Source organism: Scyliorhinus canicula, chromosome 14 (assembly GCF_902713615.1).
Source record: "Scyliorhinus canicula chromosome 14, sScyCan1.1, whole genome shotgun sequence".
Taxonomy (NCBI): domain Eukaryota; kingdom Metazoa; phylum Chordata; class Chondrichthyes; order Carcharhiniformes; family Scyliorhinidae; genus Scyliorhinus; species Scyliorhinus canicula.
The window spans coordinates 37,519,743-37,546,885 of NC_052159.1; the positions used below are offsets into that span (position 1 = coordinate 37,519,743).

At 43.3% G+C, this 27,143-nt stretch overlaps 2 protein-coding genes across 12 annotated transcripts in view; one reads left to right on the plus strand and one right to left on the minus strand.

The window, feature by feature from the left end:
• Positions 1-23,284, plus strand: part of supt20 (SPT20 homolog, SAGA complex component) — a 101,234-nt gene extending 77,950 nt beyond the window's left edge. For 3 of the 11 annotated variants that reach the window (XM_038818436.1, XM_038818435.1, XM_038818432.1), the window contains 4 exons: positions 18,132-18,251; positions 20,449-20,548; positions 21,410-21,534; positions 22,472-23,284. In XM_038818436.1, coding sequence (XP_038674364.1) covers positions 18,132-18,251; positions 20,449-20,548; positions 21,410-21,534; positions 22,472-22,606 — 480 coding nt within the window. In that variant the 3' untranslated portion in view covers positions 22,607-23,284. The remainder of the gene's footprint in view (positions 1-18,131; positions 18,252-20,448; positions 20,549-21,409; positions 21,535-22,471) is intronic. The other 8 variants (XM_038818434.1, XM_038818437.1, XM_038818438.1 and 5 more) reach the window with 8 other exon arrangements.
• Positions 22,787-27,143, minus strand: part of exosc8 (exosome component 8) — a 35,702-nt gene continuing 31,345 nt past the window's right edge. The window contains exons 10-11 of the mRNA XM_038818445.1: positions 24,141-24,247; positions 22,787-22,974 (exon numbers count right to left, since the gene is read on the minus strand). Coding sequence (XP_038674373.1) covers positions 22,835-22,974; positions 24,141-24,247 — 247 coding nt within the window. The 3' untranslated portion in view covers positions 22,787-22,834. The remainder of the gene's footprint in view (positions 22,975-24,140; positions 24,248-27,143) is intronic.

The window sequence follows — 27,143 nt, forward strand, 5'->3', positions numbered from 1 at the left end:
CTGAATTTTGAGATGGGCACTGAAGTTGAAGTAAATTCATCCTTCAATTGAAACTAGAAATTTTCTGTGTCATGCACATTGAAGATGCCAATTAATATATTGTGTAGTTTTTGCATTAACCTTTTTTTATTATTCCTATTGAGAATCATAGAATCCCTTCAGTGCAGGAGGCCAGTCGGTCCATCAGGTCTGTACTGACCCTCCCAAAGAGCACCATACCAAGGCCAATGCCACGGCCCTATCCCTGTAACCCCACCTAACCTTTGGACACCAAAGGGCAATTTATCATGGCCAATCCACCTAACCAGCACTTCTTTGGATTGTGGGAGGAAATCGGAGCACCCAGAGGAAACCCACACAGACACGGGGAGAACGTGCAGACTCCACAAAGTCACCCAGGACCGGAATTGAACCCGGGTCCCTGGTGCTGGAAATTTGTTGGAATCATCCATCAGTAAGACAACAGGTCTTTCCGTACTGTCAAGTCCATCCAACAAAGGCAGGCAAAACCTATAAGTAGTATGGATATTAACAATAGTAATTTTTGGACTGGCAACAGAAACGGCATTGGTGGCAAACTGCAGGAGATAAAGTAACTTAAGATTTGCGGGCTGCATACAATATAGGCAATACCTCGAACAACACAATAATAATATATCACATGGATTTTTAGAAGATAAATTGTTTTAAATAATTGATTTTTCTTTGAAACTATAATATAAGGTGAGAAATTACGAAAATGGAGGTGGCGCAGTGGTTAGCACAGCTGCCTCACAGCATCAAGGATCCTGGTTCGATCCCGGTCCCGGGTCACTGTCCATGTGGTTTGCACATTCTCCCCGTGCCTGCGTGATCTCACACCTCCTCTCCCCCCCCAAAAAAAAAAAGATGTGCAGGGCACGTGGATTGACCATGTTGAATTGCCCCTTAATTGGAAAAAAAAGAATTGGGTATTGTAAATTTATTTTTTAAAAGATATTACTAAGATAAAGAGCATTAATTGATCTGCATATATGTGTATATATATTATCGCAATCACAGAATTGTTATAGCATGGGCGGCCATTCAGCCCATTGTGTCTGGGCCTGTTCTCTGAATGAGCAATTTACCTAGTGTCATCTCTCCATCCTCTCCTCATAATTCTTCACTTTTTTTTTCAGTTAATAATCCAAATCCCTTTTAAGTGCCTTAATTAAACCTGTCTCCGCCACACTTAAGGCAGCACATCCCAGACCCAAATCATTTGCTGCATGAAAATGTTTTTCTCATGACCTCCATTACTACATTTGCCAATTACTTTAAGTCTGTGCTCCCTGGTTCCCGATCCTTTCACCAATGAGAACAGTTTTTCCCCATCGACTCTGCCCAACTCCCTCATGGTTTTGAATACCTCTTATCAAAATCTCAGAAATCTAAATATTGTATATAGATTATCAAATCTTTCAGATACTTTGTTTACACGGCTTTTAAATTAGTTGTTGAGATCCTAAATCCAAAACATTTACCTCGTAAATATTGACCAAAAGATAACAGTTTCTGTCAAAAGTTCAAATTTAGGACTTCCGGTGGCGGCTATGAAGGAGTAAATCGCACATTTGGTGGCTCCTGCTCGGGTCGGACTTTTGGACCTTTCCCCCGTTTTTCTACCGTACCTGAATTGTAAAATGGATGTTAGTGGCAATTGTTTACTGAATTCCCACTTCGGTGCATGGAAAGAAGAACTAGAAGTGTTCGTAAGGGCAGAAACAAAAAGATAGAGAAGGCTTGGGCTGTCGCTGCAATAGAAGACAGCATGGCGGAGGTTCGGACCTCTGGCTTGTCGACCCAGCAGTCTATGGAGCAGCTGATGCAAATCATTCAGGAAGGCTTTGCTACGCAGAAACGGGACTGCTTGGACCCGCTAAAAGAGTCAATTGAGCGGTTGGAGCATAGATTGGATGCCCGGGATCGGACGATCCAGAAGGTGGGGTTGGCGCTGGCTGAGCAGGAGGATCATCAGACTGCAGTGGAGCTGGAGGTGGGGATGCTGAGGGACCAGCAGAAGAAGCTCCTGGAGAAGGTGGAGGACCTAGAAAATAGGCCCCGCCAACAGATCCTAAGAATCGTCGGGCTCCCAGAGGAGTCCGAAGGAACGGACGTTGGGGCATACATCGCAGACGTGATTGTGAAGCTGCTGGGGAATAGGGCACTCTCCCGGCCCTTGGAGGTGGATAAGGTTCACAGAGCACTCACGAGGAAGCCGCGAATGGGAGACCCCCCTGAGGGCAATGGTGGTGAGATTCCACAGATTCTCAGATAAGGAGCGTATTCTGCAGTGGGCCAAGCAGACACGGAGCTGTGAATGGAACAATAGCATCCTGAGGGTTTACCAGGACCTGAGTGTAGAGGTGGCCAGGATGAGAGCAGGTTTCAAAAAGGTGAAGTTTGGACTGTTATACCCAGCCCATATCTGCGTCACGCATGAGGATCAGCACTTCTACTTCGAGTCACCTAAAGACGCGTTAGATTTTGCGAAAAATAAATGGCTGGTGATGGATTGAGAACTTTTGAACTTGGTTGCAACATTCATGTTATGGTTTTTTCTTTTTGTTTCTTTGTTTTTGTAAAAAGTTTCCCGTTTTGCGTTTCATGGAAGTTGTTTGTGATGCCTTTTGCATTGATTTAGAACCAGCGGTAGAGCTTTTTTTTAATATAAATTTAGATTACCCAATTATTTTTTCCAATTAAGGGGCAATTTAGTGTGACCAATCCACCTACTCTGCACATTTTTGGGTTGTGGGGGCGAAACCCACGCAGACACGGGGAGAATGTGCAAACTCCACACGGACAGTGAACCAGAGCCGGGATCGAACCTGGGACCTCAGCGCCGAGAGGCAGCTGTGCTAACCACTAGGCCACCGTGCTGCCCCTAACCAGCGGTAGAGCTGAGTGAGTTACGGTTTTCATTTGCACTCTTGGGGATGAAGGGGTGCTTGTTTTGATCTTGGTGCTTTTCTGTTGGGCAATTGTGTTTGGGATTGTTTGGTGTTGGAGTTTGTTTGTATGAGGGGGAACAATAGGTGAGAGACTATCTGGCGCCGGGGATGGGGGTCACCAAGCTAGCTGAGTGAGCTAGTTCTCGGAAGCGCAGTGGGGGGTATGCATATGTTTGGTTTAGTAAAGGGGTTCGGCTACAGGGTGTTGTTACTAGGGGGGGAGCGGGGCTGAATGTTCTGCTGACGAGGGAGGGACTTGGGCTGAGGGACAGTGAGGAGGTTGGGGGCGGGGGCTGCCTGGGGATGGACCGGTGGAGGTGCGGTGCACGGGCTGGAGGCGGGCCTAAAAAAGGGGATGGCTGATCGGCGGAGGGGCGGGGCAATGAGTCCCCCAACTCGGCTGATCACCTGGAATGTTAGAGGGTTAAATGGGCCAGTCAAAAGGGCACGTGTGTTTGCGCATCTTTGGGGATTGAAGGCAGACGTGGTAATGTTGCAGGAGACGCACCTTGGAGTTACGGACCAGGGTAGACTGAGGAAAGGCTGGGTCAGTCAGGTCTTTCACTTGGGACTAGATTCAAAGACTAGAGGGGTCACGATCCTGATCAATAAGCGGGTGGTGTTTGAGGTGGGTAGAATAGTCTCGGACGTGGGAGGTCGGTACATTATGGTCAGTGGGAAGCTAGAGGGGGTGCTGGTAGTATCAGTAAATATGTATCCGCCAAATTGGGATGATGTGGAGTTTATAAAGAGGATACTGGGGACGATACCGGACCTGGACTCGCACAGGTTGGTCATGAGAGGGGACTTCAACAGAGTTATGGACCCTGGCTTGCACCAGTCAAGCTCGAAAACAGGCAGGGTGCCAGCAATGGCAAAGGAACTAAGAGAGTTCACGGAGTTGATGGGGGGGGGGTGGATCCATGGAGATTTGGGCAGCCGAGGGTGAAGGAGTTCTCCTTCTACTCACATAAAGTGTATTCCCGGATTGATTTCTTTATTTTGAGCAGGGGCTTGCTGGCTGGGGTGGTAGACACCAGGTGCTCGGCAATTGCAATCTCAGTCCATGCTTCGCACTGGGTTGACCTGCAGGTTAGTAAAGACAGTAACCAACGCCCGCACTGGAGGTTGGATGTGGGACTTTTGGCGGATGAAGGGGTGTGTAAGCGGCTGAGGAAACGTATTCAGAACAACCTGCAGGTCAATGACACGGGGGAAATTTCAGCAGCGGTGGTGTGGGAAGCACTAAAGGCAGTGGTCAAGGGGGAGCTGATCTCGATCCGGGCCAATAGGGAGAAGGTGGACAGGGCGGAGACGGACCGACTGGTAAAGGAGTTAGTACAGATGGATAGGAGATATGCGGAGACCCCAGAGACAAGGCTTTTAAAGGAATGGTGGAGGCTACAGGCGGAGTTTAGCTTGCTGACCACAGGGAGGGCGGTGGAGCAGCTGAGAAAGATGAGGAGGGCAATCTATGAACATGGAGAGAAGGGCAGCAGAATGCTTGCACAGCAGCTTAGGAAGAGGGAGGCAGCTCGGGAGATAGGGAAAGTAAAGGACAGAGATGGGAACCTGGTTGGTGATTCAGTAGGGGTGAATAAGCCGTTTAGAAATTTCCAAAGCAGGCTGTACAGGTCGGAACCCCCTACGGGCCGGAGGGGATGAGGTACTCTTGGAGGGGCTGAATTTTTTCCAACGGTGGACATGGAGCGGGTAGAAGGGCTGGGGGCCCCAGTCGGTCTGGAGGAGATAGTGGAGGGCTTGAAGGCCATGCAGGCGGGTAAGGCCCCGGGTTCGGGTGGGTACTCAGTGGAGTTTTATAAAAAGTTCTCGGGATATTGGGGCCGGTGTTGTTGAGGATGTACAATGAGGCAAGGGAAAGAGGGATGTTTCCCCCAACGATGTCACAGGCAACGATTTTGCTGATTCTTAAGCTGCACAAGAACCCGGAGCTGTATGGGTCCTACAGGCTGAATTTTCTGTTGAATGTGGATGCCAAGTTGCTGGCCAAAATCTTGTCCTCCAGGATCGAGGATTGTGCTCCGGACGTTATTGGGGAGGACCAGGCGGGGTTTGTTAAGGGCAGGCAGTTGATGGCCAATGTAAGAAGGCTGTTAAATGTGATTGTGATGCCCTGGAAGGTAGGGAGGAAGAGGTAGTGATCGCAGTGGATGCAGAAAAGGGTCGGGCAGAATGGGACTATCTGTGGGAGATACTGGGACGCTTCGGATTTGGGTGGGGCTTTATTGACTGTGTCAGATTACTGTATCAGGCTCCTGTGACAAGCGTACGGACGAATCGGACTATTTTAGACTGCACCGGGGGACGAGACAGGGTTGCCCCCTCTCTCTACTGTTGTTTGCGCTGGCCATAGAGCCGTTGACAATTGCTCTGAGAGTCTCGAGGGGCTGGAATGCACTGGTCCAGGGGGTGGGGCGTGGAGCACAGGGTTTCGCTCTATGCGGATGACCTGCTTCTGGACGTTTCGGACCCAATAGAGGGGATGGAAGAAATCATGAGAACTCTAGGGGAATTTGGCTGGTTTTCGGGGTATAAGCTTAATATGGGAAAGAGTGAGATGTTTGTGGTCCAGGCGGGGGGGACAGGAGAGGCGACTGGGAGAGCTGCCGTTTAGGTTAGTAACGGGAAACTTTAGGTACCTAGGCATCCAAGTGACGCGGGAATGGGACCGGCTGCATAAATTGAATCTGGCCCGGCTGGTGGATCCAATGAAGGACGATTTCTGTTGTCTCTGGCTGGGAGGGTGCAAACGGTGAAGATAACGGTCCTCCCAAGGTTCCCATTTGTATCTCAGTGTTTCCCCATCTTTATTCCGCAGTCCTTTTTTAAGCGGGTCAACAGAGTGATCACGGGCTTCGTCTGGGCGGCAAGGCCCGCGTGTAAGGAAGGTAATGCTTGAGCAGAGTCGGGGAGAGGGCGGGCTGGCACTGCCAAAATTTAGCAACTATTACTGGGCGGCTAATATAGCCATGATCAGGAAGTTGGTAGTGGGGGAAGGTTCGGCGTGGGTGCATATGGAGGCGGCTTCATGTAAGGGCACCAGTTTGGGGACGTTGGTAACTGCGCCTCTGCAGTTCCCGCCGGCACGGTACTCCACCAGTCCAGTGGTGATGGCGGACCTGAGAGTTTGGGGCCAGTGGAGGCGGCATGTGGGAGCATTGGTCTGGGCCCCAATCTGTGATAATCACCAGTTTGCCCCGGGGAGTATGGATGGGGGTTCCAGTTATGGTGGAGAGCAGGGATTGAGAGGATGGGGAATATGTTCACAGAGGGGGAGCTTTCCGAGTATGAGGGCGTTGGAGGAAAAGTTTGGGTTGGCGAGGGGAAACAAATTAAGGTATCTGCAGGTGCGGGTCTTCCTTCGTAAACAGGTGTCAACCTTCCCGCTCCTACCGCTAAGGGGGATTCAGGACCAGGGTAGTTTCTAGAGGTGGGTAGGAGAAGGGAGCGTCTAGGACATCTATAAGAAGCTAATAGGATCGGAGGAGACGCAGACCGAGGAGCTGAAGTGTAAGTGGGAGGAGGAGCTGGGAGGTGAGATAGAAGATGGTCTATGGGCAGATGCGTTGGGTAGAATCAACGTGTCCGCAACATGTGCCAGGCTCTGCCTGATACAATTTAAGGTTGTTCACATGGCTCACCTGACAGTGGCCCGGATGAGCAGATTCTTTGGGGTGGAGGACAAGTGCGCAAAATGTGCGGGAGGACCGGCGAACCATGTCCACATGTTTTGGACATATCCAAAGCTATGGGGATTTTGGCAGGGGTTTGCGGACGTCATGTCCACGGTGTTAAAAACAAGGTTGGCACTGAGTCCAGAGGTGGCGATTTTCGGGGTGTCAGAAGACCCAGGAATCCAGAGGAGAAAGAGGCAGACGTTCTGGCCTTTGCTTCCCTGGTAGCCCGGAGATGGATACTATTAGCATGGAGGGACTCAAAGCCCCCAAAGTCAGAGACCTGGCTATCGGACATGGCTAGCTTTCTCTGTTCGGAGAAAATCAAATTCGCCTTGAGAGGATCACTGTTAGGGTTCACCCGGAGGTGGCAACCGTTCGTCGCCGACTTCTTTGCAGGAAATTAATCGTCAGCAGACCGGGGGCGAGGGGTGGTAGTAGTTTAGATTAGAGTAGGGGGTCAGTATGGGTGGGACCTGTACAAGAGCTTTTGCACTATTTTTATGGTTTCATATATATTGTTTATTTTGTTGTTGTACCAGAAATACCTCAATAAAATGTTTCTTAAAAAAAAGTTCAAATTTAGCTAGTCGGTTCAAACAGCGTTTGTGTTCCCGAAAATAGGGCAGTAAGTTAATGGCTGATGTAAAGATTGGTTGAAACTCTCCTTCATGATTAATGTAACGAATTGAATAAATAGATTAGCATAGTGGTTAGCACAGTTGCTTCACAGCTCCAGGGTCCCAGGTTCGATTCCCGGCTTGGGTCACTGGCTGTGTGGAGTCTACACGTTCTCCCCGTGTCTGCGTGGGTTTCCTCCCACAGTCCAAAGATGTGCAGGTTAGTTGGATTGGCCATGCTAAATTGCCCTTAGTGTTCAAAAAGGTTGGATGGGTTACGAGGGAGGGTTGAAGTATGGGTTTGGTTAGGGTGCTCTTTCCCAGGGCCGGTGCAGACTCAATGGTCCGAATGGCCACCTTCTGCACTGTAGATTCTATGATGTCCCTCCTACCTGGTGTATTGTGCAACAATTTAGAATCATTAAAGGGGCCCGACAATGGCAGTGCTAATTCACATTCACTTACAAACCCATTTTACCAATGCTAAAGATACAAATGCTGCTTTCAAAGTGATTTGAGATTCCTAAATTAGGACATCCCAAAGCATATTTCAAAATAAAACGATAATACTTTTAAATTATGAAAATCTGAGAAATATGCCCGAAAGTACAAAAGGAAATGTAACTAACAAAATGTATTAAATACTGAGCCCTTATTCACAAGCACAACAAAAAAACTGAGTCTGCATGAAAATTTAATATTACCTATATTAATGGATAAAATTTGAAACAGTATGGATCCTTTTAATGGAGTTTCTGGAGCATAATTACATTATTTTGGTTTAGGTGTTTATTTCAACCACCTAGGTCCATTATTAACCCTATATTAAGGCTGTATGTTAATTTTATTTGATGTTTTAGTCAATTTTTTTCCATTAACACCATAAGGTGGCAACCCTGGAGTAACTTGCATACAATAGAACATAGAACAGTACAGCACAGAACAGGCCCTTCGGCCCTCGATGTTGTGCCGAGCAATGATCACCCTACTTAAACCCACGTAACCCGTATACCCGTAACCCAACAATCCCCCCATTAACCTTACACTACGGGCAATTCAGCATGGCCAATCCATCTAACCCGCACATCTTTGGACTGTGGGAGGAAACCGGAGCACCCGGAGGAAACCCACGCACACACAGGGAGGACGTGCAGACTCCACACAGACAGTGACCCAGCCGGGAATCGAACCTGGGACCCTGGAGCTGTGAAGCATTGATGCTAACCACCATGCTACCGTGAGGCCCCCCAATGATATTCTTAATCTGACAAATCAAGACAGGTGCTGCAGTGCTCCAAGCAAACTTGACTATTTTGGCAATCAAAGTCCTATGTGGAGCTTTGACATACATTTTGAAAAAGCCTTGTTTACATATAGTTCAGACTTCACCTAGCATTTCTCTTCTGGCTTGGAACTTTTCCAATGAAATTCATAGTGTGTGTGTGTGTTTTATGTTTTTGCATCTTTCCTACTTTTGTTACACTGCCACATCTGACAAAAAAGTGGTTTGAAATATGCGAGGAAGACTACTGGCTGAAAGTGATAGCCAAAAATTCTAAAACTAATGTTGCAAAGTTCCTCCATCCAATGATGACATAATTTGTTGTGTGTGAAATTGAATTCAATTCCAAGAATGCATAAAACTACACTTATTTTTCAAATATCTAATACGTCAACAGTCTTCAAGTGAAGTCAAATCCTTCAGGCCTTCTCCAGCACCCTAGGTAGCTGAAACAAAATAACACCCACATGTGTACATACACATTAGATAGATAGATAGAGAAATACAGCACAGAACAGGCCCTTCGGCCCACGATGTTGCGCCGAACTTTTGTCCTAGGTTAATCATAGAATTTTGGACAATTTTTCATGGCCAATCCACCCAACCTGCACATCTTTGGACTGTGGGAGGAAACCGGAGTACCCGGAGGAAACCCACGCAGTCACGGGGAGGATGTGCAGACTCCACACAGACAGCGACCCAAGTCGAAATCGAACTTGGGACCCTGGAGCTGTGAAGCAATTGTGCTATCCACAATGCTACCGTGCTGCCCTTAAGAAGTTAACCTACACTCCATTATTCTACCTTAATCCATGTACCTATCCAATAGCCGCTTGAAGGTCCCTAACTTTTCCGACTCAACTACTTCCACGGGCAGTGCATTCCATGCCCCCACTACTCTCTGGGTAAAGAACCTACCTCTGACATCCCCTCTATATCTTCCACCATTTATCTTAAATTTATGTCCCCTTGTAATGGTGTGTTCCACCCGGGGAAAAAGTTTCTGACTGTCTACTCTATCTATTCCCCTAATCACCTTATAAACCTCTATCAAGTCGCCCCTCATCCTTCTCCGTTCTAATGAGAAAAGGCCTAGCACCCTCAACCTTTCCTCGTATGACCTACTCTCCATTCCAGGCAACATCCTGGTAAATCTCCTTTGCACCTTTTCCAAAACTTCCACATCCTTCCTAAAATGAGGTGACCAGAACTGCACACAGTACTCCAAATGTGGCCTTACCAAGGTTTTGTACAGCTGCATCATCACCTCACGGCTCTTAAATTCAATCCCTCTGCTAATGAACGCTAGCACACCATAGGCCTTCTTCACAGCTCTATCCACTTGAGTGGCAACTTTCAAAGATCTATGAACATAGACCCCAAGATCTCTCTGCTCCTCCACATTGCCAAGAACCCTACCATTAACCCTGTATTCCGCATTCATATTTGGGTTTCCAAAATGGACAACCTCACACTTGTCAGGGTTAAACTCCATCTGCCACTTCTCAGCCCAGCTCTGCATTCTATCTATGTCTCTTTGAGGCCGACAACAGCCCTCCTCACTATCCACAACTCCACCAATCTTCGTATCATCTGCAAATTTACTGACCCACCCTTCAACTCCCTCATCCAAGTCGTTAATGAAAATCACAAACAGCAGAGGACCCAGAACTGATCCCTGCGGTACGCCACTGATAACTGGGCTCCAGGCTGAATATTTGCCATTCACCACCACTCTCTGTCTTCTATTGGTTAGCCAGTTTGTTATCCAACTGGCCAAATTTCCCACTATCCCATGCCTCCTTACTTTCTGCATAAGCCTACCATGGGGAACCTTATCAAATGCCTTACTAAAATCCATGTACACTACATCCACTGCTTTACCTTCATCCACATGCTTGGTCACCTCCTCAAAGTAGTCAATAAGACTTGTAAGGCAAGACCTACTACTCACAAATCCGTGCTGACTATCCTTAATCAAGCAATGCCTTTCCAGATGCTCAGAAATCCTATCCCTCAGTACTCTTTCCATTACTTTGCCTACCACCGAAGTAAGACTAACTGGCCTGTAATTCCCAGGGTTATCCCTATTCCCTTTTTTGAACAGGGGCACGACATTCGCCACTCTCCAATCCTCTGGTACCACCCCTGTTGACAGCGAGGACAAAAAGATCATTGCCAACGGCTCTGCAATTTCATTTCTTGCTTCCAATAGAATCCTTGGATATATCCCGTCAGGCCCGGGGGACTTGTCTATCCTCAAGTTTTTCAAAACGCGCAACACATCTTCCTTCCTGACAAGTATCTCGTCAAGCTTATCAGTCTGCTTCACGCTGTCCTCTCCAACAATATGGCCCCTCTCGTTTGTAAATACTGAAGAAAAATACTTGTTCAAGATCTCTCCTATCTCTTCAGATACAATACACAATCTCCCGCTACTGTCCTTAATCGGACCTACCCTCGCTCTAGTCATTCTCATATTTCTCACATATGTGTAAAAGGCCTTGGGGTTTTCCTTGATCCTACCCGCCAAAGATTTTTCATGCCCTCTCTTAGCTCTCCTAATCCCTTTCTTCAGTTCCCTCCTGGCTATCTTGTATCCCTCCAGCGCCCTGTCTGAACCTTGTTTCTTCAGCCTTACATAAGTCTCCTTCTTCCTCTTAACAAGACATTCAACCTCTCTTGTCAACCATGGTTCCCTCATTCGACCATCTCTTCCCTGCCTGACAGGGACATACATATCAAAGACACGCAGTACCTGTTCCTTGAACAAGTTCCACATTTCACTTGTGTCCTTCCCAGACAGCCTATTTTCCCAACTTCTGCACTTGAATTCTTGTCTGACAGCATTGTATTTACCCTTCCCCCAATGATAAACCTTGCCCTGTTGCACGCACCTATCCCTCTCCATAACTAAAGTGAAGTCACAGAATTGTGGTCACTACCTCCAAAATGCTCCCCCACTAACAAATCTATCACCTGCCCTGGTTCATTACCAAGTACCAAATCCAATATGGCCTCCCCTCTGGTCGGACAATCTACATACTGTGTTAGTAAAGCTTCCTGGACACACTGCACAAACACTACCCCATCCAAACTATTTGATCTAAAGAGTTTCCACTCAATGTTTGGGAAGTTGAAGTCACCCATGACTACTACCCTGTGACTTCTGCACCTTTCCAAAATCTGTTTCCCAATCTGTTCCTCCACATCTCTGCTGCTTTTGGGGGGCCTATAGAAAACTCCCAACAAGGTGACTGCTCCTTTCCTATTTCTGACTTCAACCCATATTACCTCAGTAGGCAGATCCCCCTCGAACTGCCTTTCTGCACCTGTTATACTATCTCTAATTAACAATGCCCCCCCCCCCCCCACCCCCCACCTCTTTTACCATCCTCCCTAATCTTGTTGAAACATCAATAACCAGGGACCTCCAACAACCATTTCTGCCCCTCTTCTATCCAAGTTTCCGTGATGGCCACCACATCGTAGTCCCAAGTACCGATCCATGCCTTAAGTTAACCCACCTTATTCCTGATGCTTCTTGTATTAAAGTATACACATGTCAACCCATCTCCTTGCCTGCAAGTACTCTCCTTTGTCATTGTTACCTTCCCCACTGCATCACTACGTGCTTTGGCATCCTGACTATCGTCTTCCTTAGTTGCTGGACTACAAATCCGGTTCCCATTTCCCTGCCAAATTAGTTTAAACCCTCCCGAAGAGTACTAGAAAACCTCCCCCCCACGATTTGGTGCCCCTCTGGTTCAGATGCAACCCGTCCTGCTTGTACAGGTCCCACCTTCCCCAGAATGCGCTCCAATTATCCAAATACCTGAAGCCCTCCCTCCTACACCATTCCTGCAGCCACGTGTTCAACTGCACTCTCTCCCTATTTCTAACCTCGCTATCACGTGGCACCGGCAACAAACCAGAGATGACAACTCTGTCTGTCCTGGCCTTTAACTTCCAGCCTAACTCCCTAAACTTGTTTATTACCTCCACACCCTTTTTCCTACCTACATCGTTGGTACCAATGTGCACCACGACTTCTGGCTGCTCACCCTCCCCCTTCAGGATCCTGAAGACACGATCCGAGACATCCCTGGCCCTGGCACCCGGGAGGCAACATACCTTTCGGGAGTCTCGCTCGCGACCACAGAATCTCCTATCTATTCCTCTAACCATTGAATCTCCTATTACTATTGCTTTTCTATGCTCCCCCCTTCCCTTCTGAGCCCCAGAGTCAGACTCAGTGCCAGAGACCTGGCCGCTGGGGCCTTCCCCCGGTAGGTCATCCCCCCCAACAGCATCCAAAACGGTATACTTGTTTTGAAGGGGAACGGCCACGAGGGATCCCTGCACTGTCTGTCTGTTAGTTTTCTTTCCCCTGACTGTAACCCAGCTACTCTTGTCCAGTACCTTTGGTGTGGCTACCTCCCTGTAACTCTTCTCTATGACCCCCTCTGCCTCCCGGATGATCCGAAGTTCATCCAGCTCCAGTACCTTAACACGGTCTCGGAGGAGCTGGAGTTGGGTGCACTTCCTGCAGGTATAGTCAGCAGGGACACCAGTGGTTTCCCTCACCACCCACATCCTACAGGAGGAGCATGCAACTGCCCTAGCCTCCATCCCCTCTTACTTTACTGAATTAGCTGCCCCTTGGACCAACTGGACCTCCGCCCTCCGACTCTACTTCCAGTCAGCTGTACTCTAAACTCCTGGCTCCCTTCACGCTCTTTGATAAATATAGGAAATGAAATGTAAGGAGCACCTTACTCCCTCCTCACCTAACTCCCTCAGTCACTAAACTCTCACTGTAGCACTCAAATGCCACAAGCTCAGCACTCCAGTGCAAAAAACATTATTATAAGTGTTTTTTATGCAAGGCCTTGAATATGAGCCAGCAAATCCAAAGTGGAAAATACTTGAATTATTGCTTCCTCTCTGAGGTAGTGATCATTGGTTTCCTGACTGTCATTGATTAAACAAAAATTCAGTTCCTTCTAGGATGCTGTGATGGCATGTTTGCTGGCAGGCAAAATATTTTAATTCTTTATATATTGTCATTTAAAGGTTCTAAAATGTATTGATTGCAAGCAAGTGTATATAATTTATAAGAGGCGATGTATACATGTACAGAGGAACCATGATGACTGTTTTTGAAATTTATTGCTGTTATTGGCGCATATAAATATATCTAATTTATTTCAACATTTGGTCAGAGGCACACAATGTTCGAGTTTTTTCAAAATATAACTTGTACGTTCCTTGTACACTTCAAAAAAATGCATTTCTTCAGTGACATTTCTGTGAATAATAGTAATAATAATCGCTTGTCACAAGTAGACTTCAATGACGTTACTGTGAAAAGCCCCTTGTCGCCACATTCTGGCGCCTGTTCGGGAGGTCGGTACGGGAATTGAACCCGCGCTGCTGCCTTGTTCTGCAGTAATAGTTACACCTCAAATTTTGGCAAACAAAAGAATGCACATTGCACACTGAATGATGGCAGAACCCCATACGTCAGAACAAAAGACAAGGCAACCATCTTCAACCAGTGCCAAGTTAATGATCTAATCTTGCCGCCTCTCGAGGTTCTCAGCACCAGACACCAGTCATAACACTATTGAGCTGCACTTACTCAGCAATAATATACTCAGCAGTGCTTAATTTGGGTTCTGCAAGAACCATTCTACTCCAGGTCTCATTAAAATCTTGGTCCAAACATGGATAAAAGCTGAATTCTCGAGGTGAGGTGAGAATCGCTGCCCTTGACAGCTATTGACCGGGTATGGCGTTAAGCAGTCCTAAGTTACATACATAGATACATAGAAGATAGGAGCAGTAGACCTTTTGGCCCTTTGAGCCTGCTCCGCCATTCATCATGATCATGGCTGATCTTCCAACTCAATAGCCTAATTCTGCTTTCTCCCCATAGCCTTTGATCTCATTCTCCCCGATTGCTAGCCGCCTCTTGAATATATTAAAGTTTTAGCATCAACTACTTCCTGTGATAATGAATTCCACAGGCTCACCACTCTTTGTGTGAAGAAATGTCTCCTTATATCTGTCCGAAATGGTTTACCCTTTCAGGGTATCAGGGAAACCTGGTTAGAGTCATAATTAATACAAGGAAGATGGTTCTGGTTGGTAGAGACCAATCATCTCAGCACCAAAACATTATTGCAGGACTTTCTCAGGGAAGTATCCTCTGCCCAATCATTTTTAGCTGCTTTATTAATGACCTTCCACTCACCTTTTTGTTTCCCTCCCCCGCAAAGATAAATTGAGTATTTTTATACGGCCCACAAGGATAATAGAATGAAACATTGCAATTCCAATTGGTTACTGTAGATGATCTTGCAAAGGCGCAAGCAGCACAGCACCCACGTTTTCACCAGTCATTTGATTATGCATATGTATACCTAGAATCTCTTAATTTCATGCATTTTAAACAGTTAAATAGCATTAAATTATAATAATTTAGTTCACTCTAAATGCTGTGGATGAATGAAAGGTTGCTTCTTCTTCAATTCCTGCCATTGGGCATTTGTTTTGTACATATTTCATATGCATTATTCCATGTCTATCCTCAGCAATTTCCTGTTTCTTACAGTTCTTTGGATTTAACTTTCTCTTGCATTATCTTTGTTGTGAACTTATTCCTGGCATGATGAACTAGAAGTAAAATGTAGATTCTCTTTGCAAAATTATACATTTTTGTACCTAACAATAGCAGGATTAAACATGGCTTGCTTAGTGATACCTTGCACTATTTTTGCTTTGGTTCCAAGAAATCTTCAGAAAATGTTAATCGATTGATTTTGTTTGCTTTTTCGTTATATCTTTGGGGCTACTGGGAGCTGCCCAAACACAATCAAACATATTGTTTAATACTGGTTGTAATATGCTGCAAAATAAGGCAGGCTAATGCATGGCTGGAGAAATGATACAAGAGGGAGGGCTACAGATTCCTCGGGCAGCAGGGACCTCAACAGTCCTGGGTCCAGTGTACTTGTGGAGAGATTAACTAATTCTATTGGCTACGGTTTAAACTAATTTAGCTGGGGAGGAGCAGCAAAATGAAACATTGGAGAGGTGAAACAAGATGCAGGGCAGACTCGGAGAGACAAACCATAGAACATAGAACAGTACAGCACAGAACAGGCCCTTCGTCCCTCAATGTTGTGCCGAGCCATGATCACCCTACTCAAACCCACGTATCCACCCTATACCCGTAACCCAACAAACCCCCCCCCCCCCTTAACCTTACTTTTATTAGCACACTACGGGCAATTTAGCATGGCCAATCCACCTAACCCGCACATCTTTGGACTGGAGATTAGTAGAAATAGGTGGGATCACAAGGGGGAAATTAAAGATGGATACGGGATAGGTTTGAAGTAAATGTGCACAAATGCACAATGTGAGATAAATAAAGTTGATAGTTGTAGGTACTAGCTACTGAAGAGACCTACCTCAAACACAGGGAGCATCAGGAACTTAATATTCCAGGTTACAAGGTATTCAAAAAGGATATGGAAGGGGGAAAAAAGGGTGTGGCAAGATTGATCAAAGGAACCGTCAACTTTTACAGAGTTTTATTTTATCTGACCTTGCTCTCTAACTCAATAGATCCACTTTGGTTCTGACAAGACTTTAACCAGCTACAGAAAAAACAGAAGTTTATTTTTACAAGTAAAAAGGTATTTTACCAAATACGACTGACATTCACAAACTTTGTTTGGGTGATCATGGCAGGTAGAAGTGTGAATCTCCCTCAGGTTCCTGAACTGACAACGACTGACTCAGGGAGCATTCAGTACCTCCATAACCATAGTCCAATTGGCAAGCAACAAACTGACTCCCGAATCCCACTTTTAACCTTAAATTAGCACCTCATCTCAAATCAGGCTTGTTGTAATTAGTCTATTGGTCATTTGTTGTTACTGGGTTAATTATTGGATTTAGTCATTTTCATACATTGCTCCATAGAGCAGAACAGAACAATGAGATGGTTTGTTATCTTTTATCTGAATTTAGACAAATTTTCATTCATTCTCCAAACGGACTAATGAGGCTCCCTGTTCCCTTGGACAATGCTAACAGCAGCAAATTAATTTTAAACTTCAAACATGAGAATAGAAAGCTTTGGATAAAGGGAATAATTTCAATATTTTTAGATGAGACAGAACTCTGAAAAGTAGTAAACACAGAGACAGACTAGTGAAATGCGCAGGCACATGACAGATGCAATTTAATGTAGAGAAGTCTGAAGTGATGCATTTTGATTGGAAGACTGAGAAGAGCAAATAAGCTAAATGGTACAATTTTAAAGGAGGTGCAGGAACAGAGACACCTGGGACTATATGTGTCAAGTCTTTGAAGATGGCAGGACAAGTTGAGAAGGCTGTTCTTTAAAGTTAGTACACTGTATTCACTGCTCACGATACGATTTCTACATCGGGGAGAGCAAATAAAGATGGGGTAACGGTTTTATGGACCATCTCCAACTAGTCTGCAAGAATGACTAACTTTCCAGTTGCCTGTTATTTTAATTTTCCATCTTTCTTCCAATCTGATCTGTCTGTTATTGCTTTCGGACCTACTGCTTTATCAATGCTAAATGAGCATAAAAACTATGCTGGAAAATGATTGTTGAATCCTTCAAATTAAGTATTTTTCCCGAAGGAACTGACTTGCTGCGGTGACATCGCATAGAAGAAAGTTCTGTTGGTCATAGCAGGCCTACTATGTTTTAGCCAAGTAACGGTGCTCAGGTGTTGCTCCCCTGGCTGAGCTTATTCGGCATAGACTAAAAGACTGCAGCCTTATGGTGTACAACAGTATTCCAATTAAGCCTTGAGGAAACCTCCAGCCAGTCCACAAACATGACCCCAAATTAACAGTTGCATATAATTTTAATTCCCTACTTTGCTCCCACTCAATCTCTCTGTCCTGGGCTTCCTGCTATGTTCCAATGAAGTTAGACGCAAGCTTGAGAAACAGCACCGGATCTTTCTGGCTGGGCACTTTACAACCTTCAGGACTGAACATGGAATTCAATCATTTTAGATCAAAACTGTGCCTCTTTGCGCTTCCTTTTTCATTACTGCTTTGTTTCTTTTCCTTGCTTTCAGATGACAGATGTTCATGTTGCTGCCATTCACGTCTGTTCTAGACATATCTTTAGTTTCTTTACTTGTTTCATTGCTACTTACTCCCTTTGACGTTGCAGCATGAACTCTTGTCATTTAATCTCACCAACCCTCCACCCTCCTTCCCTTTTGTTTCCCCCCCACCCCCCCAGTTGCTTAAAACCTATTACATTCTGATGAAGGGTCACAGACCTGAAAGGTTAGCTGTCTACAAAGGTTGCCAGACCTGCTGAGTGTCATTTACAGGCACACTTAGAAAAAATTGTAACAGATTTGTTTTTCTATGTTAGTTCTTAAAACATTGTGCCAAAAAGGGGTGTAGTTATAGAGATAATATAATGTAATCCAAATTTAGATAGTTGTTTTGTCTTTATTTTACATTTTTAATCCTATACCAGCTGTCAAGTTGCCCGCCAGTGATCTTCAATCCACTACAGCAGCAACAGCTGCCCCAGTTTTCTCAGCAACAGTCATCCCAGCAGTCTGCAACCTCCAGCCCTCAACAGCAGGGAGAACAGGTGCATTTTCTTTACATGTTACAAAGCTAGTAAATTGAGTCACTGAGCAGACTGCAGGACACAGCTGGAAAATACAGCAGTAAATGCAGCTTTTGAAATGACGAGAATGTAAATGCTGAACACAGAAAAATAAAGCTTTTTAGGGCATGGGATCTTTCATTCGTGTACTTGCCAGCCCACGACTTACCCCTATTCTTCATAATGGACAGGAAAATTAAAACCTGACACACACTCATGTAGAAATCCAGCTTAGAATTGTAAATTGATATTTGCCTTAATAGGCCCTTCCTAAAATATCTTGTGGCTTGCTTTGCAATAATGGTAGTAAATGTTGCCATATTGTAATTTTACTTTGAAACTTAAGCTAGTATAGTATCTAAGAATGACATCAAAGCGTAATTTTTAATCCTGGTTCTGAAATTTGAAAACACAAGATAAAATATTAGCTGCTGCATCAGCGTAGGATTCCGATCTAGTGATGTCTGCAAATGCAATTGAATAACTAAAGATTGATAGAATGTTAAATCATTGCTTCTAATTAAATTAATGTGTTATTTAATGTCAACAGTATTCATTACATTAAATGCAAAAATATTTTAAGACTTATAACGTATTTTCGATTTACTTGGAGGAGGTCATTTTCATGGTGAGAATGAGCCAGGAGTCTGGTGTCACTCTCTGGCTAGAACTGGTGTGAAGTTCTTCAATGACAACTCACCGAAATGTGCTTGTTTATGTTTGAAAGGGTGCATCAATATCTTAGAAAGTGAAGAAGTCATTACTAATTCTGGAGAAAATCAGAGGAAAGGTTTTAAAGTATTGAATAACATAATACAATACTGACATCTATTGATAGAAAGTCAGGTGTGGTGACTTTTTGATATTACATTCTATTAATAGTGTTTGCGTACATAATTTAATCATTTTACATCGACAGGTTATTTCAGACCGGTGAACTTTAGGAACATCCATTTCTTGTAAATATTTTTTAAAAGAACCAAAGGAAGCGGAGAAAAAAAATGCACTATAAAAGCAAAAGCATAACTACTAAAAAATGGGTCATACAGATGATCAAACGTTGCAAGTCTCATACTACCGAATAACATATTAATATAGAACTAAATTATCAGAGGCTTCAACAAGACGTTTTAATTACCTGATTTCCACCAACTGCAAATCTTAGCCCAAGTAGATTACTCCAGCCGGTAACTTTACTGTATAACTTAAAGCAACCAGTCACTCCAGTGGTTAATTTGTAACAGGATACAGGAACTCAGACTGTTGTATTCAGAATTTTAAGCCATTTATTAAATCCACAAAATTTCAGCAGTACCAATGGCAAACTTTCACAGCAGATGGTTGAAGTTGCTTTATTTGTGTTGGCTTGGGTAAGATGGGTTATTGTATTGCTTTATAAAATGCATGATGCTTCCTTTTTTTTGCCAACTTCAATGTCGCACTAAACTAGGAATGTCTTTCATGTTTCTTTCTAAATATCTTCATTCATACTGGATAAAACTTTCTCACTTTTCTACTAGGTCATTCCTTCAGATACACAGGTTGTTATAATGCGTCCCAGATTGCTTCCCTCTGAGAATCGACTTTTTCTTTTAAAAAGCTGAGCTTTTCACGGAAGTTTGAACGATATGCGAATTCAACAGAAATACTGTATCAAGATACCTTTTTGAAGAGCTACTTCTGTGTTAGAAGGCAATACCGTATTAATTGTTGAGGCTAATAGCAGGGAAATACATCTGCACAAGCAAACTTGTCCAGTTAAGGACCTGCTCTTTGATTGTAAAGTGTAATCAATCACTCTTCCGTCAATCAACATTGAATTTAACTAAATCTGGACTTTGTTACCTGTGCAAGCGTAAAGATTAGATCCATTGGTTTCGGGAAAATGGCGAAAAAGAAATGGTGACAAGACTGTGGAATAAGTAGTTTGATTATGCTGAATCTAGATATAGTAGGTTTAATTTTGAACAGAACTATTTTTCACAAAATTACTGAATTTATAGTCAGAATAGTTGTAGCTCTGTCATCAGCTTCTTAACATATCCCATTAAAGTACTGTGGCCTTGAGATGGAAATCCTTGAGACATTTAGTCTAGAAAGTGTTCAAATAACAATAGTATTTCACACTGATGCGAAGTACCATAGATCTCAGATGTAGGAACTCTGTTCTGTCCAGCAGAATTCTGACCAGGTTCCAGCTAGCCAGGAGCAGGCTTTGACAGCTCAGCAGACTGCAGTCATCAACCTGGCAGCAGGTTTTGTGCCTCCACAGGCTGCAGGTACATACTATTACTTTCATCTTCTCACTTATGTTCCTTACTCTTCCTTTCATTTCCATCTTGAGTAATTTTCTTTCAGAAATGTCTAACTAGTCTATCAGCCTTGGATTTTGCATCTATGAACTGCTAACGATTGATTTGTTTCCTTGGCGTCTTGTCATGCCACTTCCAGTCAGATACAGATTGCTTGACAGTGTGCACCGTATTAAAAGGATTGCACAAACTCATTGAAAGCCTGAATGCATGTATTTAATTTGTTGCACTTAACCCTTTCCCCCTTGAGCTTTTTTTACCCCTCCACTACCCCACAAATGTCTGTTGCTTTGCATAGCAATTCTTCAGAGTGGTTTGGAGAGTGTACCAATCCATTTCCACTTGTCTTCCAGTCCCTGATTATACCCAATATTGTGGTGGTCTGACTAATCAATTGAACAGCATGCATATTTCCAGTACTGAGTGTGCATTATTTTACTATAATTGAAGTTAGGAAAGTGAATTATGCTCATTCTAGCTTTCATGAATTGGGAGCATGCATTTCGAAACAAAATTAAACCCTGTTCATTGAGATCGCTAATGTTTCTCAACCAATTACTATAATTCTAAACACTGCTAATTGGACCTTGTGAAAGCTTCCAACTAAAATAAAGCAAGAAATTAAATGCACCCTCAGTATATTTAACAAATTACATACTTGTAATCTAATTACATTCACTAAAATTATTTAGCTATGTTTCTGATTTAGACTAATAGGTGAATTCTACTGATCCCCTTTCTGTTACAATCTTTCCCTATCCTGGTTCCCTCCCTCATTTGAACCTCTTGTTGTCCCTCCCTTTTTCCCCCTACCTATCTCCCCTGTAGTGTTGTCTCAGCTTGGCTCTGCTGTGAACAGACCTGGGCAAAGCCTTCCTCAGCAGAGACTCCAGCTTACATCTGCCTTGCAGCAGCAACAGCAACAAGCCTTGCAGCAGCAGCAACAGATACAAGTAATCCAGCAACTTGGCTACAGTTACATGAATTTAAAAAATTCTCAGCTCCAAAATAAAGAATGGAGAAAAGTCACTGAGGTGCTGCCCAAAAATCTAAAAGGTTTTATGTTTTGAATCTGGAAGCGTTGGCAGTCAAAAAGAAATTGGGCAATTAGGATGCAATTATTTAATCACTTTGGAGCATTGAATTTACATTAATGACATCCTAGCCATCCACCTCTTTCTTGTACTTATGCTCAAGAAGTGCTTGTGGCACATTGAAAGATGAGAACCACTGCAGGTAATGTTATTGGGACACTCCCCACTTACATCCCCCCAAAACGTAAACAGAAATGTAAAAAATATACATTTTTACATACCTGCAGTTGGAATCAAAGTCAACTGTGCATCATGAAAATGGCTATGAAAGGTGCTAGTGCTCAATATGTTTTCATTGCTTTGGGTTATATTGTTGTGCTTTTCAAAAGGAAGACAAGTAAATGAGTCACAGCATGATGAAATTGAAATCATTTGAAAATGCAAAGTACAGAATTGTTTAACTTGGGATATTACACCCCTATACAATACTGAGCCTAGCACAGATGCCTCTTAGAAGTTGCTGACTTGCTGCGGTTCTGTTACCATCTACATCTGCATCCAACTGGAAATACTAAAGCATTTTTAGATCAGACGTTGACTAACAAGCATGCAGGTAGCTCTGCAAGAACAAGTGTTTGTGTGTCAAATTGTCTAACTCTTCTGTGCCACTGGTGCTGCTTGACTGTAGTCATTAAGTTTGTGGGTTTAATTTTCTTTTCCTGTCTCCATCTATAAACACTTCCAAAATATTTAAACTGATTCATTTCGTTGATGTCAAGCCCATAATTTAATCATCTGAACATTTTTCTCCACGTCTTACAAATGTGTTCTTTTGTTCCCCTTCCGTTCCCGGCAGCAGTTACGATACTTGCAACATCAAATGGCTATAGCAGTTCAGCTTCGGCAACAACAGCAACAGCAGCAGCAGCATTCAGGCAGCCAATCAAAAAGTAAAAGGAAAAGAGGGACTCCTACTCCACCAAAATCATGAACCATCTTGTTTCTTTCTAACTTTAAGATTGCTCTTGAATTTATTATTTTTTGTGGTGAAGTGAATTTTTTTTAAATATTTTTTTAAAAATGAAGCCCAACCATTGTATATAGTAAAATCTTTTGTTTCAGCAAGAAGTCCTTTTGTTAACTTAGTGTAAAAATAACTTGTACATAATGATTTGAAAGAAAAAAACTGATTTATTGTACAGTCAAACTTACAACAGAATTAATTATTCTCCCTCTTCACATTTATTGTGGGTGTTACACTATTAATCACTTCAGTGAACAGTTTATGGATTTCTCGGTGTCTTGTTTGTGCTCGAACAATGCAGTCCTGGAGTTTTTCACTGGAGACATCACTCCCCCCTCCATATGGAAGGAAAAAGACAAGATAATTGGCAAAAGACAGGTTGATGTTCTGACTGATATAGAAAACATCCAAAGAATGACAGATTTTGTGTTTTAAATCAATGCTGTTAACAAAAATTGAAATGTTATACTGAGGTGGCAGCAGCTCAAGTGCAAGGCTTTTGAAAAAGTGGCTTGCACATCTTATTTGAAGTCTTTCTAAAACATGGAATATTGCAAAACTAAATAAATCCTTGTACAGAATGAACCAGTGAACAATTATGCAGTGCAACTTGAATTATTAAACTTTTCTTTCAAAATCTAAAAATGTCCGATGCCTAAAATGATTGCACTTGGGTAAATAAATTCTAAAACCTTGCTTCAAAAATATTCCGGTGGTCAAATCCAAGGTTTTTCCATTGGTAATGTTTTTTGCTGTCCATTTTTCCAAAAGATATAATTATAATAGACCTTCAGTCAAAAATCATGTTTTTTGGGGGTTGGAATAGGAGAAAATGACTGATGGTATTGGAAGGGGAGAGTTTCTGGGATAAGAATTTGGGAAGAGGGATTAAACAGGACTTTGTAAAGGATAGGATATGAGCAGCAGGTGTCAGAAGATAGGCAAGGTCAAACTCAAAGGTGGATGGATAATAGGAGAAAGGAAGACCAGAAGGAACATTTTAATAATGGACTGAATGTGAGGAATGAAATTTCACTAGGTGTCAAATAGTACACCATCATTAGGTTCAGCTGGAACATTTACTTCTGTACTGTCAGTAATGCTTTATTGCTCAGGTAATGGGACAATTATTTGCTGTCAGTTTTGGCACATTCATTTTGATGGGGGGGGTGGGGAGCAGCTCAACTGAAGCCTTCATTGGAAACAATTCCAGTTGTGTGTTTGTAGGCACAAAACAAGTATATTTCTAAAGTTTCTTCCATCACATGTACTATCCATTTCTCTAATTTTATTCTTTAACATTTTAAGTACTGGTACCACAGATGTTTATTAAAATAAGCTAACTACCCAAGAGGACTAGTAGGTGGCATGCAGCGACACTTATTTTTTTTAGCTGCCAGAAGACACTTGGATGAATAATTCTTCCAGCCGAAAATAAATTTCAGTAACAATATCATGCAAAAAGAAAGATTGTGCCAAATCAGAATACTTATTAACACACCTGGTTTATGAACAGCACAAATCCTATCCTCTTCATCAGTTACTATAGTAGCCATCCCTGATGCCAAGGTCTCCTCCTCAGCTGTTGGATCGACAATGAATACGGTGCTTTTTTTATATAAGAAAAAAAACTTTTAGAATATCATCCAAGTTAAATTATCAGTTCGTCCGTAACAATTTGCTGCTTAGCTGTACCAATTTGCTTGACCAATTATGGTATTTTGGAATAATAGGCATTAAGACTGGAAACCACAGATTTGAGTACATGTATATGGAAGTAAACATGCACTAAAATTTAAAAAGCATTCCACTGAAAAATGGTCCAAGTGTTCACTAAGCAACAAAACCATGCACCGTGGCACCACAGTGATGTTCAGGTTGTGTAACAACAAAATTCCATGTATCTGACATTTACCACCTAGTGGAAAAATAAACATCAAAGCATAGTAAAGTTGGATCTCAAGACTCCAATTCTATTAAAATAAAATATTACTTAAACCTATCTCTACAAAGATTGGCACTTGGAATATTTTTTTTTAAGATTGTTTGTTTACATTGATGCCTTCAAAATAATATTAGTTTTCAATAAAAATCATACTAAATAATGGTCAGGATGGTGTAAAGTGTTGAGCAGTGACCATTCATTTTTGGGACTAGAGCTCAATTTTAGCTCAGTCTGATAGGAGAAATGTCTCCTTTAGATATTACCTATGAATGCTGACTGGGTAATCTCAATTCCATCAGGATGATCAGAGTTCTCCTCTTCTTCAATGAAGGCCTAACCAGTCCGCCAATCACCTCTGCCTGGCTGAACTTGTTCTCACATTGAACAACTTCTCCTCAAATCCACTCACTTCCTCCAAATAAAGGTGCCGCTGTTACAATACCTCTTAACTATGCCTGCCTTGTTAGAACATACAATGCAGAAGGAGGCCATTCAGCCCATCGTGTTTGCACCGACCCACTTAAGCCCTCACCCTATCCCCGTAACCCAATAATCTCTCTTTACCTTTTTGGTCACTGAGAGCAATTTATCATGGCCAATCCACCTAACCTGCACATCTTTGGACTATGGGAGGAAACCAGAGCAGCTGGAAGAAACCCACGCAGACACGGGGAGAACGTGTAGACTCTGCAGACAGTGACCCAGCGGGGAATCGAACCTGGGACCCTGGCGCTGTGATGCCACAGTGCTTTCCACTTGTGCTGCCCACGGTATTGCTGTAGAATATTCTTCATTCCAGTCCTACTGGAAGTCCCTCACCTCTTTTTCCAGTACACAAATGACCATCAGTACCATTTCCTACTCTCACCCTGAACTGGAAAATGTCATCTACTTTGAATCCAATTTCCACTCCTCCCTTGTTTTCACCTGGTTCATCTGATTCTTTCTTTCCCGGTCTCCATTTCTGGCAATAGATTATCAAACAATATCCACAATATGCAAAGACATTATCTCAAATGTAGCATTTTTTGAGTATTAAATTGGGGAGTTTTGGGCTACATTCCAACCTCAAGTCTGTAGTGAAGCTTGAACCCACAACTTTATGATTTAGAGGGGAGTGTGCCACCACTAAGCCAGGTTAATGACACCACTGCCTCACAACGCCAGGGCCCAGGTTCGATTCCAGCCTTGGTTGAGTTTGCACGTTCTTCCCATGTCTGCTAGGGTTTCGCCCCACAGTTCAAAGATGTGCGAGTTAGGTGGATTGGCCATGCTAAATTGCACCGTAATGTCGAAAGAAACTATTCAGAGCGAAATAAGGATGAAGAATGATATCTACACAGATAATAAGTTGGTCAAATTCACAGAGGATAGGCAAGAATAAGAATAAAATTGGAGGTAGAGATCTTTGCAGACTTGATGCTCAAGACATCCAACTAGCAGCAATCATCATAGCCAATAGAATACAGAACTATGTAGCCACAACAGTAGAGTAAAGCAGAGGAAGTCATGCTTAAACTCAACATGCATTTTTCTGACTATTCATTGAATGTGTCCAATTCTGATCATCAGGTAAAGGAGACATTGGACCATAAGACATAGATGCAGAATTAGGCCACTTGGCCCATCGAGTCTGCTCCGCCACTCCATCATGGCCGATATTGTTCTCACCCCCATTCTCCTGCCTTCTCCCCATAACCCCTGATCCCCTTATTGATTAAGGAACCTATCTATCTCTATCTTAAAGACACTCGGTGATTTGGCCCCCACAGCCTTCTGCGACAAAGAGTTCCACAGATTCACCACCTCATCTGTTTTAAAGGATCGTCCCTTTAATCTGAGATTGTGTCCTCTGCTTCTAGTTCTTCCGACAAGTGGAAGCATCCTCTACACGTCCTCGCTGTATCCTGTAAATTTCACTAAGATCCCCCGTCATCCTCCCAAGTACAGACCCAGAGTCCTCAACCGTTCCTCATACAACAAACTCTTCATTCCAGGGATCATTCTTGTGAACCTCCTCTGGACCCTTTCCAAGGCCAGCACATCCTTTCTTAGACACGGCCCAAAACTGCTCACAATACTCCAAATGGGGTCTGACCAGAGCCTTATATAGCCTCAGAAGCACATCCCTGGTCTTGTATTCTAGCCCTCTCGACATGAATGCTAACATTGCATTTGCCTTCCTAACTGCCACCTGAACCTGCACGTTAACCTTAAGAGAATCATGAACAAGGACTCAAGTCTCTTTGCGCTTCTGATTTCCTAAGCATCTCCCCATTTAGAAAATTCAGGCTTGCAAGTGAAGAACCACAGATTGAACCCTATTTTAAAAACTTTAAACTAGGAGAAAACAAACTAGAGACTTGTTTTTATCAATCCTAAAGGAAGACTTGAGAGATGATATACAGACGAGCCTCATTATTTTAAAGTAAAATTGGCGAGCAAGACAAAGGAACATCTGCTCAAACTAGCAAAAAGTCAATTTAAGACTAATGTCAGAAAGCTATTTTTCACAAAAAAAAGTGGCAATAAATGGAATAGACTTGCAGGAGCAGTGGT